Source organism: Glandiceps talaboti, chromosome 6, assembly GCF_964340395.1.
Source record: "Glandiceps talaboti chromosome 6, keGlaTala1.1, whole genome shotgun sequence".
Lineage (NCBI taxonomy): Eukaryota > Metazoa > Hemichordata > Enteropneusta > Spengelidae > Glandiceps > Glandiceps talaboti.
The window spans coordinates 20,818,932-20,842,091 of NC_135554.1; the positions used below are offsets into that span (position 1 = coordinate 20,818,932).

General features: G+C 37.4%; 2 protein-coding genes across 2 annotated transcripts in view; both read right to left on the bottom strand.

Annotated features, from left to right (window-relative positions):
* Positions 1–23,160, bottom strand: part of LOC144436768 (phosphatidylinositol 3-kinase regulatory subunit alpha-like) — a 116,636-nt gene that overhangs the window by 19,168 nt on the left and 74,308 nt on the right. The window contains exons 5-7 of the mRNA XM_078125628.1: positions 20,876–20,999; positions 5,997–6,113; positions 3,374–3,472 (exon numbers count right to left, since the gene is read on the bottom strand). Of these exons, the coding sequence (XP_077981754.1) occupies positions 3,374–3,472; positions 5,997–6,113; positions 20,876–20,999 (340 nt within the window). The remainder of the gene's footprint in view (positions 1–3,373; positions 3,473–5,996; positions 6,114–20,875; positions 21,000–23,160) is intronic.
* LOC144436769 (uncharacterized) lies at positions 15,039–18,631 on the bottom strand. The gene is made up of 4 exons (XM_078125629.1): positions 17,341–18,631; positions 16,585–16,641; positions 16,188–16,280; positions 15,039–15,730 (listed from the first exon to the last, which is right to left on the bottom strand). Exons 1-4 carry the CDS (start codon positions 17,990–17,992, stop codon positions 15,375–15,377), a joined length of 1,158 nt encoding a protein of 385 aa, XP_077981755.1. The 5' UTR covers positions 17,993–18,631; the 3' UTR covers positions 15,039–15,374.

Sequence of the window (23,160 nt, forward strand, 5' to 3'; positions counted from 1 at the left end):
AACAATTTATTTATTTTGACCTCAAAAAGATATTGTAGCAATACATGTATGACATACATTACAATACAATACAATACAATACAATACAATACAATACAATACAATACAATACAATACAATACAATACAATACAATACAGATACACAATAAATACATGCATGCATACATACATACATACATACATACATACATACATACATAGTACATACATACATACATACATACATACACGCACACATACATAATACAAGCATTACACATATGCACACACACACACACACACACACACACACACACACACACACACACACACACACACACAAAGGCACATGCATTTTTGTATAAATAAACATGTGATTTTTTAGTGTGTCAATGTTTTCCATTCCGTTTTGATGTCAAGCTAATACCCCATTTCATGATCATTATGCACATTGTGTGCAATTCAGATCGATAACAACTATATAATTCTACTCAATCAGTGCTTGTACATGTGTAGCTCTAAGCACATGAATCAAAACGTACTTTTATACAGATACCCTATCTGCTCACACTAGAAAATACAAATTTACAACTATGTAAAAATCTATGTGTTCAATGTCTGTTGGTAGTCAGATGTCTTCTTTAGAACTTCTCTTTTACTGGTTCAATACAGACTAAATGAAGACTGGGTAAAAATTGACATTTATTACAATTACAGCGCTATCCCCAACTAAAAAATAGAATCAGTTCAATCAGATCAAAACCACTTTCTGTCTACGTGAAAAACTGAACAATGGATTTAAATCGATTCAATTCTGCTTTTGCACTGGTTTCAAAATGATTTACTTTGAAATGATTCGAAACCATCCCTTGAGGTGGGTTTGAACTCAACTTGAACATTGGTTCAAACAAGATTTAGTGTATGGATGGATGAGAGAAGTGATTTTGACTTGATTTAAACCGATTCAAAATACCACATGTGGACAGGGCTATTGCTTTAATATCTTTACAAGTCTACACAGGAAATGAACAAATTTTTGGAAAAAAACAAGTAGGGAAAATCTAAAGAAAATCATGGACTTGTTTTAATTATGAGAGACACAACCAAATGTATAGCAAATACAAAGACATGTCCCAGGTATTACACACACACACACACACACACACACACACACACACACACACACACACACACACACACACACACAGTAAAAGTAAACTATTCTGTTTATTCAATATATTATCATCTCTACATTACATATATTCTATTGAGATGCAGCCCCTTCCCTTTCCTAGATTCTGTCAATGTTTTTTTTTCTTGTGTTGTCCATTTTTCTGTGTGTAAATAGTTAAAGACAAGCTATGAAACACAAAAATAAATAAAAATTTGACCCATTTCGATTTCATGCCATCAGGGTCTGCACCATTTTCTTATGGGGATGGCAAGCCAAGAATATCAAGGTTCTATCCCATTTTCACAGAAGGGGAGATAGCATTCGAAAATTACACTGGCAATCAAACAGTTCTGCCGAGATCATTTGACATAAATATATGCTGTTATTATTATCATTATTATTTTTTTGATTTCAGCCTCTAAAAAAGTCCCACAAAGAGAAAAAAATAATACAGATACAGGCACAAACGACAGAATTTTTACAAAAAGATCTCACTAAACATAGTAAGCCGTAGATTTTCCAGAAAGTGGAGAGACAACATATGCTTCAGTCAACGCAGCTACGAATGAAAGCATTGGCAACACATCAACTAAATGTAAACAGCAACTTGCTGTAAAACGATTTAAAATCTAAAAATATTCCTGATCACACAGTTATTACTGATGCTGACGACATTTAAATTATGCTGCAAATAACTATTGATGTAGTATAAAGGAAATATCTGTAAACTGAAACTACTTGCATATAGGAAGTATTATCTTGCAACAACAGCTGTATTTCAAGATCTAATATTGATGATGATGTAATTTGTGTCACAGATGCAAAAGGAAATCTCCTTAAATGATATGTATATTGGGCTATTGACAAATTTTTCTAAAAAAATTACTCCAAAAAAACAAACTCATACTATGTGTATATCATCATAAAAGACTAAGGTAAATGTATGTATGTTAAACATACAGACAGACACAGACACAGACACCAAATGTAGACACTTGCACATATCCAGTGTATACTATGAAAACACTCACATGCAAGACACAAGCGCTAGCACACATCCAAAGCACACCACACACACACATGCACATACATACACATGCACACGCATACACACACACACACACATGCACACACACACGCATACACATGCACACACACACACACACACACACACACACAATCACACAATCTATGTACATGTAGATGTAACACACTGAGTCAAATAATCAAGACAGTATACTCTATTCTAACACTGCCTACAAATGGCCTCTTCAGACCTCTTACTATTGATTAGATAGAACAGAGCTATCTACTTCAAATAGTCATCTCCATGACCTTGCAAAAGGTCATGCAATTTGCATAATCCATGAAACACAATCAAGTGTGATGTATGTATTACATCACTAAGATCAAATTCAACAGAATATCTGTGCCAGTTGATAAAATCTTTCAGCAACAGGTGTATTATATGACCTTCACACAGATGCCAAGGGCAAGTATAAGCTATGGACCTGTTAAAACTTGTAATGGATATGATCATTCAGATTTGACTGATACTAGGATGTAATTAGGTTTTGCGAATGAAATTCCAGTCGAATTGCTCATGTTTTGAGTTTTTATATAAAATCCTTTTTTTATCTATGGCAGTACTAAGGCTGTGCTGCTTTAACTACCATGCCTCAGTCTGTCTTGTTCATTCATTTGTTTGTGTGTATTTATTTATTTATGCACGGTATGTACATTTGTATGTACTTACATACATACGTACGTGTGTGTGTGTGTATGCATGTATGTATGTATGTATGTATGTATGTATGTATGTATGTATGTATGTATGTATGTATGTATATGCATGCATGCGTGTGTATGTGTATGTGTGCATACATGTGTGAAAGCTGCATGTTTGTGTGTGATGAATAATAAGATTTTATGTTGTTGTAATCAAATTATCAAGCACAGCATTACTGCTTACAGTAAAATAACAGCATTCTCTTGACTCAGAAATAACATCGGCCTCTCACAAAATTTACAAACCAGGTGAAGAAACTTACTTGTTAACTATTTTCTATGGTTTACAGCAAATCATTGGGTAATAGAATCCATGATCTGAGGAGAACTCTATACTGTCCATGATGACTAGCTATGTGGGTGAAGGGGGTGGGGGTGGGGAATGGGGGAGGGTGTTGCAGTGTACTGGAGGATAACACAAAAATACTCACCAGGTCCATAGCTATCTCTTCTGACCCTATCTCCACTGTCTGTATTGCAAACTGGCAGTCCAGTCATGGCACAACTACGGTGACAACTGTACCCACAATCTATCAAAATAGTTTTAAGAGCAAAATTAGCCTATTACATAAAATAATAGATAAGTAATGCTAAGAATCACAAAGTGCAAATGTAGATCAAACACCAGACTTGTACAAATACATCTATACATGCCTTCATAATAGATTACATGCATTTTGATTTCCATTATGATGGTTGCAGCTTATACTGTGGTGCCTGGTTGGATTCTAGGACAACTGCCCCCCGGACAACTGCCCCCCGGACAATTGCCCCCGGACAATTGCCCCCGAAGGACAACTGCCCCCCGGACAATTGCCCCCGAAGGACAACTGCCCCCCGGACAATTGCCCCCGAAGGACAACTGCCCCCCGGACAACTGCCCCCGAACGAAAAAAAAAATGTATTACAGATGTACGGGTTTGTCATTCAATATCATATACAGGTGTTGTGAGTCGTAGAGTTGAACGGTATAAGTATGGATAGTTCTAACGTTGCACTCTAGCACTCACACTCTCATACTCTCGTACGGGAACGTTCAGGTCCAAGTCGGGAATTAGTCACGACTGAGAAGAGATTTCGGCTTGCCAGAATCACCTACCCGAGTGCTCGTTTGCTTCTGGATGTTTAATTCTCACTTTAAGAATACTTCCAATACAATGGAATTTACACAACCAATCTCAATATTCTGAAATGTGAGCAGGCACTTAACAACGTCGTCATCAACCAAATGATTGCCGGTGAATCAGTGCAACCACAACGTCGACAGTATCAAGATTCTGCAGCCAGAATCCATGCAATAGTGGAAGATTTTAAAAATCGTCACATGCTAGATTTTGTTCGGGGAATAGCCCACAATTTACAGTTTTAAACACTGGCTGATCATGATAAACCGAGCCGAGTCACCATTTACTGTCACCAAAGTCTTACGAGAATGTACATTCTGAGTCTCAATATTTTTTCTACTTTTGACTTGTTTTCTATCTTGTTACCTGTATATTTTGTATTGAACTGATGATAAATAAATCTTTTCCAGTAAAAAAATGACTTCGTGTTTGTGTTTAGTGAGTATAATGCAGTAGTCCGGGGGGCAGTTGTCCTTTGGGGGCAGTTGTCCGGGGGGCAGTTGTCCTTCGGGGGCAGTTGTCCGGGGGGCAATTGTCCGGGGGGGGGGGGGGGGGGGGGGGGGGGGGGGGGGGGGGGGCAGTTGTCCTTCGGGGGCAATTGTCCGGGGGGGCAGTTGTCCTTCGGGGGCAATTGTCCGGGGGCAATTGTCCAGGGGGCAGTTGTCCGGGGGGCAGTTGTCCTGTTACCGCCTGGTTGGCACCAACTTCACTAATACCACAGCCCCTTCATGGATGTAAACTTTTGAATACAATGCACTTAGTTTGTGCTGGTACCTCTATTTCCACGGCCCTTCCCTGACAGAATAGTACTTTCAATTTGGTAAATTATGCATATGATTAATAGTAATAGAAATCAGAAAAAAATATATGATCTATGAATGGTATTTGTATTTCCATTCATTGCCTATAAAACAGGTCTTTCAATTTAGCAAAATGGTACTTTACAGACCTCAGAAAACATGACCTACTAATGATACCTTGTTTTCGACAGTTTGTGCCCCACTAAAATCATAGATTTTGTATAAATATTCATATATTCAAGAATAACAGACCTCATAAAAAGTTATGATCCAGGAGTGACAATATCAAATGGTTTATGTTCAATGTTGTACCAGAAAATATGCAAAGGGGATTATGAAAACTGTAACATTTACTCATTTTTCCGTAAATGGCTACCAAAAAGGGTCTGATTACCCATCTTTTATGTATTCCTGCCATACCTATGCACTAAACAATGTTTCCCTAAATACAACAGTTGCTTTTTATAAAAGTTACTTCTGTTTCCATGCGGTCAATTTTTTTCTTCTTCTGATACATTCAATATTTTTGAAAATTTATGGAATATTTCATACTTCTTACATACACACTTCAATAATTTCCCTACATAATAGTGTGACTGTGTACTTTTGTGCAATCCTTATTTTGACGCAGTCCATCTCATCGTCTTCTTCAAATATATTCAGTATTTCAAATTTCTAGAATGTGTCATTTATTGGTACAATTAGCATAGAAAGGCCTGGGTGTTCTTGAACACTGCAGATTTGGGGGGGGGGGGAATTGGGGAAAAAACCCTGAACATTTATCTAGAATTGTTGAACTTCATTCAACGTTGGATTCTGCAAAACTTGACAGAGCCAACCACAGGTTTGAAGAAAAAATTGAAAAATTGTGGAAAATCACACAAAACTGCATTTACTTTTAAGTTGATTCTTAATGGAATTTTCTTTACCTTGACACTATACTGGAATAAAAGTGGTCAATAATCACACAAACTTACACTTACCATGACAGATTAAACTTGACTCTATGTGGAATTTTGCTTACATGTACCTCCTGTGTAAACTACAAGTTAGAATGAAAGCTGTGGAAACTCAAGACATACATACACTGCTTAGAGAACTTGAACTTGACTGTCTAAAACTTTGCTTACCTTGACACTGTAACCCTTGCCTCACTAAACCAAACATGAACTTATTACATTTATCACACCACTGCAGTGAGGAAAAACTATGCTCTTGGAACTGATGATCTGAGGCGGGACGATTAGCTGTGTGTTTAAAAAAACAAAAGAGACAGAGTCAAAAATTGTGGTGACGGCACAATACGCAGGGAAAGTAGTAACGTAGATGTATATACAGGGAAAGTGTACAGGATGTGCTGGTTGTAAACTTATCTACATATACATGTATACTGGTGTAATTAATTGCCATTTACAATACATGTACATACAAATTGCCTCTACTGACCCTCAAATCCAGGCCAACATAATTAAATTTACCCTGGGATAGTAGTTATGTCAGTGCCTGCCACTTGTTACCAGTAAGTGCTATTTCGTGTTAATAATGTTTCATTTAATATGAATTAATCTTAGCTATCTATCTATCCATCCGTCCGTCCGTCCGTCCGTCCGTCTGTCTGTCTGTCTGTCTGTCTGTCTGTCTGTCTGTCTGTCTGTCTGTCTGTCTGTCTGTCTGTCTGTCTGTCTATCTATCTATCTATCTATCTATCTATCTATCTCTATCTCTCTCTCTCTCTCTATCTATCTATCTATCTATCTATCTATCTATCTATCTATCTATCTATCTATCTATCTATCTATCTATCTATCCATCCATCCATCTATCTATTTTGACTGGTATAGACATCGCAAAACCACGGCTAAAATAAACTTAATCTACATTTTAGAACAAAACAGATATTGGCTATAAAAATGTGTCACTGGTAGAAATCTAAAAAAGTATTACATACAGAGGATTTCAAAAAAAATAATTCATAATTGAGACTGAGACACTAAGGGTTTAGCATTGCTATTTCAAATCTTATAATGAATGATCTCAAAATACTATTTCATATCAGTGAAATGTAGCATTATTTCAGACTGGTGGGTGACATCTTTTTTATGTTCAATATATTTACTTAAAAATGTATGGTTTTAGTAGACAATACAGCACATTGAGATTAGATGTGTGTGTGTGTGTGTGTGTAATGGAGGGTTATACCACATGTGTACATGGGTGGGGGTTGTACCATGTTTGAGTGGGGTGTGTGGGGAGGGGGTGTTCCATATGTGCGTGTGGTAATGGTATCATGTACATGTATGTGTGAGAAGGGAGTTGTACCATATATAGTGTGTAGGAGATGAGCTGTGTGTGTGTGTGTGTGTGTGTGTGTGTGTGTGTGTGTGTGTACCACAGTGGAAAAGGGGGGGGGGGGGTTAAATCGTACCATACATGTTATTGAGAGACTTGTATCATGTTTTGAATGCCTACTCTGTCGTTATGTCAAGATGAGAGGGCTACTGAAGGCAGCCAAACACAACATACATTGTATCTTAGTCTACAGTCTGCCTTCGCTTATGTATATGAATAAAAATATTGACATGAAATAAATTTTATCATGGCGGATACAGACTATTACCTTAAATTAAAGTAGCTGTTTAGAATAACACTTTACTGGCGGTTTAATCACAAGATCTGAACATGAATGATTGACAGTCAATTACAATAATGTTAATATTTAGAATGAAGTAATAATTTATCATTAATATCCTGTTAAACCTATCCAAGCAATCAATCAAATCACCACATCACAATAGCCTGTAATAATTACACAAGGCTGTAATATAGATAAAATGATCTATTTCATGAAATTATCAGTTTTATTGATTTTATCTACGTTCCTATGATGACAGTTTCTATGGTTTCAACTGTAGTCTCCGACCCAAATCCATAGTTGCCTGTCTTTTATTAATATTAGTACTGTATAGTGATCAGATCGTCTACATTTCAGCAAAACCATGAGTTCCGTATAAAAACCAAAAGTGATTAGTTGATATCAGTTTTATTCACATGATACTCCGGTGTAGAATTTATAAATGATGTAAGATTGAAATACAAAATTCATTATAGTGGCTTAGTGAACATTATACGAACACAGTCTGATCTCCTAGATTTAAGCTCAATAAGGTGTAAAAGTATAGAATTACACAGAATGAGACATGTTCAGGAGCTCTTTATAATGAGAGCTCAGATTCCTTTTGGCCTCAAAAGCAATGTCACTCTATGTACCTATCACAGGCCATATAACAGGTTCACTTGGATTCATTTGCCGTGGGGAATCATTTCACTGACACTTGTAAAAACTCAGTATTGTGATATTCAAAAATTAATAACCATACCTAGAAAACTTAACAACTGAACAAAAGACACAAGAAAAAGATATCCCTTCCATTTCATTTCGCCTGCCTCATTAAGTGAGGAACACACCATCATAAATAATGTCTTATGGGATTTCTACTCTCTTTGTAATGGGCAAGATATAGAGTCATCAAATGATAATAAATTATTGAACAGCCATAAAATATTGGATAATTCCAGCCATAACCCAGTAGATAAATCTAGCAATAAATAGTGTAGTCTATGCCACCAGGGAGGGCTGTCAGTATTTCTAACAGAGATACAGCTTAGGATAGCATATCCCTCCCTGCCTGGGCAGTGTATGACACCAAGGAAGCCTGGCAGTGTTCCTAACACAGCAAAGGATAGCATCTCCCTGCCTGGGCAGTGTATGACACCAAGGAAGCCTGGCAGTGTTCCTAACACAGCTTAGGATAGCATATCCCTGCCTGGGCAGTGTATGACACCAAGGAAGCCTGGCAGTGTTCCTAACACAGCATAGGATAGCATCTCCCTGCCTAGGCAGTTTATGCCACCACGGAGGACTGTTAGTATTTCTAACAAAACATAGAATAGTACCTCCCTGCCTAGGCAATTTATGCCACCAAGGAAGGTTAACAGTGTTCCACACACAGTTTATAAATAGGGTAGCACCTCCCTGCCTAGTCAGTCTATGCCACCAAGGAAGGTTAACAGTGTTCCACACACAGTTTATAAATAGGGTAGCACCTCCCTGCCTAGTCAGTCTATGCCACCAAGGAAGGTTAACAGCGTTCCTAACACAGTTTATACATAGGTATAGCACCTTCCTGTGCAGTTTATGTAACCAAGGAGGGCTGATAATATTTCTCACACAGAACTTAAGATACTACCACACAGTCCAGGCAGTCTATTCCACCAGGGAGAGCTGTCAATGCCATTCACATTGCTTAGATCTGAAGACCATAAATTAGTAGATCTTTGTCTGTGACTATCATTATTAATACCATCCTGTTTAGAATTACTGTAAGTGTACACATACAGGCTGCTACTATCACTTAACAAGTCATAATTCTCAGAAAGGATGACAGGGTAGTAAAACATCATCTACTTCATATTTCTTATTGTCAGACTGGTTTCCTAGTCTAATATTAGGCCTAATAAAAAAAAATTGTGTAGTTCCGATCACGCTCATTTTTAGAATAGCTGGGGTAGGTAGATTTTTTATTTTATTGGAGGTATGTATGAGTGTATCAAAACAGCATCTGCGAGTAAAAAAGTGCTACTAGCAGTTTCAACAAAACACTGTTTGCGACATGTAGCACTTCTGTTCTGCTATACCTGTAGCACTTGCATTCTGCTACTAAACATGCTAAACTAGCATTTGTATTGTACTACTGACGCTTGTTGAACGACCGGTCATAATTCAAAAATTCGTATCAGAGTTAACATCACCAGTCCTTGTCAGCGTCACAATGTCATCGAGCAAATCATTCATTGAACGTAGTAGAGTCGCTCAAACCACTAGAGCATTACTATCAACTTGTCGGAAGAGGAAGAATACGTCGGCCGTTCCCGTGACCAGAAAAAGACCCATGAGGTGAGTGTTTCACTTTCTTTTCTACATTTTCATCGAAGTCTTGTAATGTAATGCAGTGTCAATGTTTATGATCGTTATCAACAGACGCAACGTTAAGCAAATATAACACTACTCCGTTTCAGTGCAGAATTAAGAAAGGTTGTTTCGAATTTTTTTATTACAATTATTTGTGTTCACTTTCCTGCAATCTATAGCATCGAGTGGTCCTCGTTCTTTACGTTTCCGTGGCCATGGACCCACTAACCTCCCGCCCCCGGACGTAGTCCTGCTTACATGACGGTGCACGAGTCTGTATTACTGACTTGACTCTAAACACCAATTGTCAGAATCGAGTCCCGAATTCCTCCGTATGCAAGGGGAGGGACAATTGTCAGAATCGAGTCCCGAATTCCTCCGTATGCAAGCAGGACTACCCCGGACGCAGTTAATTACCCGTAATACACGGACTCAAGCCGGACCTTGCATGCATATGCGATGACGGTTGAATCGAAGGGACGTGTACGTACGAGTACCTCACCAAACTTTATCGTTTAACGCAAACTGGGATGTCTGCTTGTTCTCGTGATTTATTTGTAATACACTCCATGGTTTTCGTGGACGAACGGTGCCATCCCAGTGTTCCGGTAAAAAACCACAGGAGCGGTACTCCTGAACACCGCGTCGCCATTTTTGATCCCGATCGTTCTATTCGCTGCGAAGGGTAGGTCAGAGACCTTGCTGATCAGACGATTTCACTTGTTCAGCCACCATCACAGAACATTTTTTCAAACTGAATGACGACTTCGATAGTAAATCATAGTGCAGGAAGAAATACCACTACCACTAGATAAAGTAATTGAAATTAAACGTGTATTCCAACCGCACTTTGAATTGTGTAGAAATACTTCTCCCTACTAGAACGTGCAAAAGTCCCCCATCATAACACATGTGACATGTGTGACCTCGTAATGAACTCCATGATCCAGTCTGCAGTTCGCTCTCGACCCAAACAGCGATAGCGTAGCCATAGTGACCGTTCGAAATAAGATAAGAAACTCGCAACAAATGAACCAAAATATGTTCATAACGATCAATTGGTTGAAACAGTGTCTGCCAACTTTCAATGCCACAAATTTATAAAGTAGAATAGAACAGGGGCAAACTGCAAAAAATAGTGAATATATTATTTATTATGCAATTTATCAGTGGATTTATTGTGTTCGATTTTACTTCATAAAAAAAAACAGTGGAACAGGAGATTTATTTATTTATTTATTTATGTACAAGCTGTGTACCCAACAAGTGACATTCTATAAGGACACTATTTTTCACATGACCTTATTCTCAAAGCCACTCTGGTATAATAATTCTTAAAATTTTCAGAAAACATCAATAACTCCTAGATAAGTGTATAATGCAAACATACCAGAATCAAGTTTTCATTATAAATGAAAAAAAAACCTACACTATATTTATTTTGATATTTGCATGGAGTACTATTAGTTGTTTCTTTATGACTCACTGATGGTTGTCGTTTATTACAAAAAGATTCAAATAGTTTTAATTGGGACTGTGAATCTATAAACCATCACTAGTGAATAGCAACACAGTGTCATCAGCAGATTAATACATTTTCTGTGTAGTAATGGTTGCATTCCTTCATTTGTTCGTTCATGAATAAAGTGGATTGAGTGGGTTGAGATTACAACCTTGTCTTGTGCCAATACATATGAAAAGAATTTAGTGAAGCCAGTTCAGTTGTCAATTTGATACAAGACTTGGTTATTAAGACTGAATGAATATCATAGATACATTTTAATTATGTACACTTCTAAAACCCTGATTTGATAATTTCCTGAAGTAATTTTCAAATTCAAATAACCCCTTTCTTCAAAGGTAGCAGGAACTGTTATACCATGGTTTACTAATTTTTCTTCTTTTAGTTTGTGATTTCTTTTTGAGATGTTTAAAAGCAGAGTGAATAATATCAATGAAGTCCCAACTCGTGACTTTATACCAGCTGTAGTTTGTACTTTGTTTTCATTGTGTATTTTATATACAGCAGAAATAGAAATCACAAATAATTGACAATATTGTATTGGCTTCAGTCAAAATGTTAGATAAGGTAGAAGAGTCTCAGAATCACTATAATTTACATGTTTCACATTCTAAACATCTTACTTTTTATTTTAGATTAACTCTAATTGCTATGCATGTATGTAAATATACTGATTCAGTTATTTGATGTACTTGATTTCAGGATGATCAGTTCTGAAGAGGCATATGCTGTTGATCCTAGAGATGAGTATCTCAGACAATTACAAAAAGCTAAAAAGTTCTGGAAGTTGTCAAATGGCAGTTACATTGTAGCTAATTGTGATAGAGATACTGGTGTCTTGCTGAAGGAAAAATATCGCTTAGTGGAAAGAAACAGGGTCTTCTATAGTTCTGATAGAAACCACAATGTTTCTCTGGTCACTTGCGATTGTGAGGATGGTTTAATCCAGCGCCAACGACTATCAAACACGAACTCTTCCATCACAGAAGAGTTTCACCAGTTTGTAGCAACTGAGAAGACCAAATACTGTCTGCATGCTGCTACTGTTGACAGATTGTTTCCAGAAACAAATACTGAATTGGACTCTCAGAGTAATAATGGTAAGAGTTCAATTCTACTGTTGCTAAATTCAATTCAATTTTGTTACTTATATACTACAACTGCAAGAGGTAGCCATAATTGCATCAAGTTTTATAATTGTTACTCTCTTCATATCAGTGAATATTACAGTGTCACCTGCCAAATAATTCAAAGTTTATCTCTGAGTTTTCCATTTCAAGTTTTGTAAAATTAGAAAGTCACAGTGCTCCCCTTTGGCCTATTTTTAAAACTGTGTCATAGAGTACTTGTTAATATGATTTCGATACAGTGTAAATCCATGCATTCACTGGAATTTATTTCTATTATCTTGATGTTTCCGACACAAATTTTTGATTTCATATACTGTGATGCTCCTTTGAGAAAATAGATCCTACTGTTACATTTTTACTAAATAATTCCAGGCATGGTAATGAATTTAGTGAATTATGGTGAACTTTACTGTATAAATACATAAATATAGTGAAATTTAAAACCAAGTATAACATGACAGTTTTCCTCTATTAAGCCTGTTCTTTGCTGGGTTTTTTTTCTAGTCCATGTATAGGTGAAACTTGAGTTTGTCCTGTATTACCTGTACTGGACAAGACCTGTGATTGACTTCTAATGATTATTGTTTACAGATACCTCACATGTTGTGGTTGAACTGCTACAAGACACCCCTCTCTTAGCAGCTGTTACAATGGAAGAAGTTCATTTAGTGCACCTTAAGAAGACAGTGGGTGGCAAGAAACTAGCATGTATGACTTGTAATTATGGTACTAGGACCTGTGAATATGTCAAAATGTATAAAGAATGGTTGGAAGAGACTGACAAACCTACACCAGAAAGTGAGAGGGATCATCCAAGGACAAGTCACTTCTCATATGTGTCATATAAAAAGATACCCTATCCACTAACATCTGAACTGAAGGATGTGTATGACAAACAAGAGTCAGGGCAACTCCCCTTGCCAAGGCACCTGGTCCCTTCCATACCAGAATCAGATGAACCACTAAGTGTATGCAGACATGGTAATACTTGGAATGATGACGACCCAGTTCAGAATGACTGGTATATTGGTGATGCTGTCATCTACAAAGAAAACAGCACTATCAGTACAGTCAGCGTAGATGATGTCCATGAAAAATTCAAAGGTAAGTTACCATTTTTTAACAATGGAGATAGTGTGTTTTTAGTTGTGTAAACATGTTGTCCTGGTATTCTCTATGCTAACTTTTGAGGGGGAGTTTCTTTAGCATTTGTTGGAATGAAAATTATTCAAACTAAAGAAAATTTCTTTGGTTTTGCACTTTGTGACTTTTACTAATTTTTCTTTCAGTTTACTACAGACCAAGTAATGGGCAATGTGGTTGCCGTCTTTCTTATGATGGAAAGGATGACTTGCTATTCAATTTAAACAACCATGATATGATACACTACGGGTTACTACACAGCTATTTGCATCTTATGTTAGAAGGAAGGAATCCCCTTGCAGCGTTTCACAGGTATGCAAGTGTTTGCTTTCTTTGAGTTGACTACAAACCTGTGTTAAAGACCACCTTCATATAACAGCCAACCTGTCTATATATTAGTATAGTGACCACCTCACTGAAGCTCCTACATATTCATAAATACAGTTACTGAAAATGCCCAATTTATCATCGCCACAAAAAAATGCATAGCTTTATTTTGAGTCGGTTTTAACTTGACTGTTTCCCATATGGTAAACTTGCAAAAGTTTTAGATACTTGTACAAACAGTTAGAACTGTAACAAGAATCCTGTCCCACAAGCAATTTTATTTACATTCCCAAATGGTAACTTCAATTTGTAAGATGACTTGAGAACCCTGACAAAACATTTTCTTGTGTTTGCTGTTACAGGGCATATGCACAGAAACATTCAACACTATCATCCACTTCACATTTACCATTACATAAATTGCGAACAGCATGGAATGGATATGCTAGACTGTTGGACTTGGACTTCAATGAAGTATTCAACTGCAATCTATGTGGGACAATTCCAGACACTATTGTTTGTGATGGGACTGGCATCGGTCTGCAGAAAGAACTACTACAATGCTTCAGTGAAGATGAAGAAGTTAGTCACCTGCCACCCATCATTGGTACAAAACATGCAGACAGGGTGTTCATTCCAAATCCTCAAGCAAGGAAACTTCTGTTACAATTTGCAGGAATGAACCCAGACCACAAGAATCAGCACAATCTGCCCCCTGTATCACTATCACCAGAACAATATGAACGTCTCATCAGTCTTTTAAGGAAACACAACCACCTGTCATCTCTAGTCAACATTTTACAGCGAATCAGCATTGATGGAACACAACTCCTTGCTCCAGAAAGTTATCACAGTTTCCTACAAGATCTTTCCCGAAACTCACCGACCTCTTCCCTACTCCAAAGTAGTGATGCAGTAAGAACCCGGCATATCCTGAAAGAAATATTTATCAAAGGACTTAATGTATTCCACAGCCAGCACCGTGATAAACTGCAATTACTGAAGAAGGATGCACCCATCATTTGCAACTTTATCGAGGCAATCTCCAGCAATGGAAGATTACCACAGACGAACGCTTCCATATCAAGAATCAAGGCACAACTATCGTACATGCTACCTGACAATTTTATCTTTCATGCAGCCCTCTTCCTTGGTCTTGCTAATAAAAAAGTGAAAGGTGCTCTGCTGTCATAAACAGTGAAAACAATCAAAAGGAAGGAGTTGCCACCTCAGTATGGAATATTTGACAAGACTACTACACTATTATAAAATTTAATGCAGAATGGCAATTTTAGTAATGTCTATCAAAATAAGATAAATACTGGTTTGTCAAAGAAATTGATAGAAACTTAATGAGTGTTACAATTGGACAAAGAATTAGTGGATCAGTTAGATGTTCAATGTTTTACAGTTCCTTTCATCTTCTTCGGCGTGCTATCTGCATCACATACTCTAGAGCTCTTGTTGTTTTCTTGCTTTTTCTTTGACTCCTCCTGACAAGCATGGATGATGATGACTGCATAGGTTGGCTTGGGGACTGAATGGCATATGATACTGTGTGCTCAGATAGGCCGTGGCTGTGCATGCCAAACTGGTCATCAGACTGGGTTTGGTCTTGCAAGGAGGCTTCCTCAGTTACTTGGAATGTGTCATGAAAAGACAGTGAGTCATTGGTGTGGAGAGTACTGTCTTCAAAACTCGGTATTGTTGATATTTCCATGGCTGATGGTAGGACATGTAGTGTTTCCGGTGTAGAATGCATATTTAAAAGTTCTGGTGAAAAGAGACAAAATGAATAAATGTGGATTAATATTGTACAATTCTGAGGCTAACTAGACATTTGTTACGTTATGACAAACTCAATGTATTCTGATGCAAATAGGACTTTGCTGCTTAGCATTTTCTGTTTACAAACCCTACTTGTAGATTCCATGCAACTGGTCTTGAACTCATTATAATATGTGTATATTGGTGTGTTTTTTGCACTGTCTTGACTGAATATCTAAAGTATCGATTAGAAGGTACACAGCAAATTTAACAATTTCAGTAGATAGAAGTTGACTTCTACCATCTGTATGTATGAACATATGGTTTTCTATGTACCCATGTATTTCTGAATTTATTCTTAGTGTCTTTCAATAACAATTACACGCTTACTGTATGTTAGCCTTTGACAAGTCACCAATATATATTTTCACGGTTAATATCAGAATTTTATGTTGTTACTTACCAAGATCATTTTGATTCAGTGTGGTATAATTGTAAACTATCTGCTGGAGGGCAGGTATTTCAGGATGGAATTGTATATCTTCTGGTGTAGCAGCTAGAGAAATAAACAAGAATTTGAACAGTTAACAAGGCAGATATTGTATTGCTTTAATATACAATAAATTATCCATGCTTTAACATTGTATGTTTATCTTCAGGGAAACGTGCCTTCGAAATTAAATATTCAACCTTTGTCCAAATATCCCTGAAGAAACTTTATCCTATTCATATTCAAAATCTGGGAGTTGGGGGGGGGGGGGAATAGTATATGAAACAAGTGGGTAGTTTTTGACCCAACACCACATATACATGATTACCCACAAATCTGATAATAAATATGATAATAGAAGTTGACTTACCATTAGTAAATGTGGGGTTCTCTTCAGATAACTGAGGTTGCTCTGCTGTATTGTCTCCTGTGTGAAAAAAAAAAAGAAAGATTCATTAATGTTTCAAATATTTTCTAGTATCACTTACTCTTGGGGGTGAAGACTGTTAACTCTTTCACCACTCATGGCCTCATGAGATTGTTCTTCCTCCGAGCCCCTCACTGACAATAATTTGAATAAAGTGAGACTGAGTGTTATGTAATCAAATAGTTATAAAAATACTTAGAGTTACCCATTTTTGACAAGTGAGGTATCATTTGATTGGAAAATAAATTATCTTCATAATACTTGCTAATACATACATTCAAATGTCACAAACCAAGCCGAAATATGGAGTAATAAAATATTAATAAAACAAACATGCCTTGTTTATTTACTGACACATACAGCTCAGCATAAGTAGGACAATGAACAGAAAAAATGTGCACTACTACCACATTTTAGGTAATTGATATTGAATCACCCCTCGCCCTCAATCTGATTAAAATCAGATGTGGTGAAAGCGGCTAGATGTCCTTATTTACCTCTATTCATCATGTTGTGACGTTTGTTTTGTTCGGAGTGATCGCGTGGGAAGGCGGCGATAAAATTTCAACTAATCAAAACAAGTACTGAGTATACTACTCAATGATAAAGGCACAGCATAAACTCGCTGAGATGAAAGTCGCCTTATATGAATACTATATCAACTCTAGTTTTGAAAACAGGTTATGACGTTGCACCTACCTGTCAAATCTTCTCGTTGGTAGTACACGTAACAAGCCTTTGCAGCTCTCCTCAAGAGTTCTGTCCAGCCGTCTACCTCTTTCGGACGTTTGCATGGGTTGCAGTAGGGCACATCTACAGGCCACCACATGGGAGCTTTGTCTTGATTACCCCATAACGCCTGGTTTCGACCGACGCTAGTCTTCACGATGGTTGGAATCAGATGTCTGAGTTCGGCAAACGTAAGCTTGCTCAGGCAGCCTTGTGGTGAGTCACGGATGTCTGGTAGGTCTGGGATTGGTACGGACGTTGAGTTGTCTGTGGCTCCGCCGACATCTGAACTATCTGTCTCATCAGTGGCTGTACGTTGATACCGAGTGGATGTAACGGGTGGTATAACCATATCTGGAAGTTTTTCTTGAAGTGACTGCTGCATGCAATCAGTACCGTGGACGATAAACTTGCGTTTCGCTAACACTTTGTCGTAAAACGATACGACCACTCCAACTTCTAAGTTAGTCTTTTTTACGAACATATCGATCTGCTTCTTTAAAAGAAGCCAACTTTCAGCCTGCTTCTTCAAGAGGAATGACATTTTGCTGGTATACAGTCTTCTCGATGTGTCGACTACGAATTTTATATTGATAATGATGTGGTCGAAAGAAGTTTCCATGGCTTTTAAAGTCGAAGAACAGTGTGAGAAAGTGTTAATGTCGCCTTTGCTAAACTGATCGATCCGCCGGGCAGCAAGTGGCGGATCGCCGCGTAAAGTCGTCGGTGACGTAAAGAGCGGTACCAGTTCACACTTTTACTGCTTTATGATATGTCATTTGTCAAGGATCTGCTGACAGTCAATCCGCAATGTAACATCAAAAGACGGTAAAGTTGGGTATAAAGACAATATCATTTATCTTGGTGCTAATTGACGGCGTTATTGAACTCATAGCGTTAACCACACAACTGTGTTGCTGTAACTAACCGAACGGTTCGCGATCTCATCACCCAGCAGACACATCTCACCAAACATTACATGTATCTTGGCCGAAAACAATCTCGTGGGTGCAATAACGAGTACGTCCACAGCTGTAAAAAACCAGCTAAACAGTTCTAACTGTTTTCGACTATGTTGAAGTTTACACACACGCTCCCTAATGAGATTAGTGGTTATGGCCGCCAACACTTCGTAATACCATAGGGTCTATGGTAATACATGCAGGGAATACATGTAGTGGTAGGACACACCGAGCGCCATCACACCCCTTTCCTAGATAGTATGTTTCACACTGGTAGGATGGTGCCTATTATTAACAATCACTCACAAATATGTAATTCATTGTTTGTCCGTCCGCCCGTACGACTGCTCCTACAAATCTGACAATCAGTAAAAATTCTCCGAAAATACGAGATGTCGATCGAAAGAATTTCTATCAGAAAAAATAACAACTTCAGATAACCGTTTTAAGGTGACGTATGGCATGTATAAAAGAATACCCTATTTCGGTGTATTTTACGCGGAAAAGTTATGTCGGCATGTTTCCACAGAGAGTCTATCAGCCAATCGTTGTCACGCATTCTCAAAAAGGAATAGCCATTGTCACATCAGCTAATATCATCATAATTTATTCAAGTCATCTGACGTCACCAATTCACAAGTTTCATAGTTCTTAACAACATGTTCCCTTTCGGCAAGCTGGCCTTATTTACATCGGCAAAGGCAACGAAAAGGATTGCAACTTTTTAAACAAACGTTTAATGTTTGATACAATGTTTTCTTCACAAGACGTGCATTTCAACACGGACCGTGATTTCAAGGACGCAATCGTCTGCATGCAGCACATGTTAATTTTTAGTCCGTGGTGCGTCAGCTAAATTCGTCAACGTCCTCCAAAAACATTTGAGACCGGTAACAATATTTTTCCTTTGTCATTGAAGTTAACACATAAATATAAAATAGATGTGAATTTGTATTTTTAAATTAAAAACTTAGAGCTGTTACGTCGTATTACTTTACAAATTTGGACTATGAATTCTACGATACTGTCATAGATAAGAACGCATGTAAAAGCATGGCTGTTAGTCAAAACAAAGTGATAATAATAATCATGAACTCCTCCTCCAACATCTGTATAAACATATTTGTTCGATGAAAAAACCCGTAAAGTTTGAGTACGTGTACTGCATTGTCATGGACGAGGTGAGAATGAACCACCGCAGCCGATTGTTTACTTAGTATTTTGTGATTCGCACGTTGTCGACGGCAGGGGATCAAGGTCACAGCCGTCGCCTCTCTCCACGCAAACATTCTACAAGGTGACATGAAATGTTGTCTGTTTTGCCGCCAATACAATAAAACACCAATGTGAGCAAAAACTTTATTGACATCAATGACAAAGTAAACTGAAACATCGATTAGGCTTACTTTCACATGCGTCAGGAGAGTGTCGATCATAATTTACCGTGGATCGGTAGCTACCGGGTCACGGGTGCTGTCGTCATAGTTCGGCGCATACATGCAGCTACATTATCGCTGTTCGACCATCGATGCAAGAATCGCTGAAAGTGCTTCATTTGCTAGCAATCGCAGAATCAAAGTGTTATGAGTCGCAGAGTCAGAGTGCTATAGTGGTCGCAGAATGCAAGTGCTACAGGTATAGCAGAATCGAAGTGCTACATGTCGCAAACAGTGTTTTGTTGAAACTGCTAGTAGCACTTTTTACTAGCAGATGCTGTTTTGATACACCCATATATACCTGTTTATTGATATATCTTTTTATGTGTGAGTGTCTAGTTCAGGTTTTCCATTGTTTTCCAAATGGTTTCTGTGTGTCCGCCATCCATGATTTCTCATAAGACTTCACAACTTTTCAGATTTTATTATTTTTTGCTCAAATACATAAAAAAAAAATTTAGGGTCGGCAATGAAAAGCTAGGTGGGGGTCGGGTAACTGGAACTAAACAATTATTTTTTTATTCCTGTACTGTTACATGTATTCTAATAGTTGATTTCTTTCTCTAGAAATATATACATGTACACAGAATTTGTGTTGTCTATCACAAAATAAGTTTATTGTCTTGTTGTTCTTACATTTAATTTGTGAAAGTTCACAAGTCCATGGAAACTGTGTATCTTTGAATTGTGTGAATATTGTTAGTCTGTGCATGTTCTGTTCTGTTCTGTGTTGTGTTGTGTTGTGTTGTGTTGTGTTGTGTTGTGTTGTGTTGTGTTGTGTTGTGTTGTGTTGTGTTGTGTTGTGTTGTGTTGTGGTGTGGTGTGTGTGTGTGTGTGTGTGTGTGTGTGTGAGTGAGCACATGTTTGTATATGACTGTGTACATATATTGATATCTTGGAGTTTAGGTGGGGTGGGGTGGGGTGGGTGGGGAGTTCATACCTAACTAAGATCAAAAAAGCCTCAATTACACAATGCATATCATACAATTTTGAACTGTACTGCAAAACAACTAACATTAACGATGTCTTGTTTTGAATCAATACTGTTTTCAATGGTTAACATATATTGATATCTTGAGTTTGAATCTATAAAAAAAATTCACATACCTTCTTCGCCAACAGCTGATGGATTCATTGTAGTACTCTCTCTCATTACAGAAGAGCCTCGGCACAATTCATCCCTTGTAATCAGAATACACTGACGTCGGAATTCATCTGTTATTCCAAGACGCTACGGTGACAAAACACAGGAAGTATTATGTAGATAGGGTGTGAGAATTGTTTGAACTTGTCTGTGATTCTAAGCTGCTACAGTAACAAAACACACAGACTACATCAGGTATTGAGAAAACGGTCAATCTATCTGTTTTTTATATGATGGTAAACAACAAAACGTGAAACAGGATATCGGGTATTACGAGAACTGTTGGAATTTATCTGTTATTCAAAGATACTGCACAAAAAAAGTTCATACAGTATTATAAAATTTGCAATTAAATGGCTTCATATAATGTACCTGATCATAATTCATAATTATGACAAATTACAATATAAAACAACACTGCTAGATTTAACTGCTGGAGAACTACAATTTTGTGGTTCATTCCCCTATTAAAGATTCTTACTGTCTAACTATTAAAGGGCCATGTTTCAATCCCCAGGTCACTGCATTAACAGTATCTTAAAAAGGATTACATGGGATCATTCTTTTGTTCTGGGCCAACTTTTTCGATAGCTCTGTCAAAGAACTGTTTTCTATACCTAGATTTAATATAATGCTAATCTGAAGTGGGTTATTAAATTCATCTATACATAACTGGGTCGAACCTTGCCACTGTCATTGGCCAATATATTAATCATCATCATGTGCCAGTCAACCTATCTATATAATGGGGACCTGGTAGGACAAAGGCTGCAATGCAAAATGCTTTAAATGGAATCATGGTGGATGAATTATTAGAGTGGATGGCTTGCAATCTGCAGTTTGCAGCTTTAAGCCTCATGACCCAAAAACCCCTCTCTGGCTGCAATATGGCATAGCAGTTCACTTTTTCCGCAGTCACTATAATAACTCATATACTCATCAATCAATTACCCTATATACAAACAGGGTAGTTCAATTTTGGCAGTGACTCTCACCATCTGGTGTTTTTGTATGAGAGGACAGTTAAACCTTATGCATATGCAAGCCCACGTACAGTTCATATTTAGGAAAAACGTTGGTAGTTTCCGCTCAGTTAAATCATGATACCCAAAACCCTCATAAGTTTGAACTTTTCTAAAATAATTGTGATACATTATCATCTCATGTTAACCTTGCTAGCTTGTCATTTATCACACCTACATGAAATTGATCACTGCCAGCAGACTTCTGTCTTGAATTGGACAGCACACATGAGAAGGTCGGAGCTAATATTCATTTTCATATCTCCAAGGCCAGAGAATTATACCACCGTTAAGTTTGAAACATATCAAACCAGATATCTAGTCTACTATGACAACAACTTCTACTAATTCCCTTAATGCTATTAACATAAATTTCCAGCATTATAATTTAGGAAAGAATTACTGATTTTACATATAGAATGTGTATACACAAAGATATACTGGTATGCTTATATTTCAAAGGCAATAGAATCTTATGACAAACTAGATATAATTCTGGATGTAGTCAACATATGCTATGACAAATCCCAGTAAGTTGTGAGCTGAGCCCAGCCTAGGAAGTTGTCAGTAATTATTGGCATTTGTGCGTGATAAATGGGCCAATGCAGGTGAATTTTCAACTTTAGCTGCATTTTGACAGACAAATTGTGAAGCCCACGTCAAGGAACTTGCAATTGCATATTCACTATTTTCATGAGGAGGAGTCATTTAATTTGAATTAATATGAACATCATCATTCAAAAACATTGATGATTACTTGTATTCAACACATAAACATGGCATTTGTCACAATTAATGTTTATAAGACTAAAAGTTTGAGACACATTAATCTGTCTTGCACCTAAGTTGTAAATTTAGGAGCCTTTTCCTCTAACTTTAAAATTTTAGGAACAAATTCGTTCTAAAAAAAATTTTGCTCAAAGAGTTAACTTCTGAGGCTGGCTCAGCCAATTCATGCATTGCACTATTTATTCCAGTCACGCTACACAAAACCACAACATTTTAATGCTAATCTGACATGGGCCTCTAAGGAGTACGTACAGTAGAAGAAAGTAAACTGTACAGGAACAAAAGTCAGAATGGATAGAATTGTTGCACCATGTGTCTGTCTCTTGCAGAGGGTGATTTACTAAACAAGGACTATGGAGTTATGGCAATTTTGAACATTTTGACTCATATTTCGGACACAGCAGAATCAGTGATGTAGACACACATTGTCATGACAT

What these genes read in the sequence shown, in the direction of transcription:
- LOC144436769 (XM_078125629.1), bottom strand. Translation starts at nt 17,992, where the DNA reads ATGGAAACTTCTTTCGACCACATCATTATCAATATAAAATTCGTAGTC. An exon ending in CCAACGAGAAGATTTGACAG is followed by an intron (nt 16,642 to 17,340) that starts GTAGGTGCAACG and finishes TTTTTCACACAG; the next exon opens with GAGACAATACAGCAGAGCAA. An exon ending in GAACCCCACATTTACTAATG is followed by an intron (nt 16,281 to 16,584) that starts GTAAGTCAACTT and finishes TTATTTCTCTAG; the next exon opens with CTGCTACACCAGAAGATATA.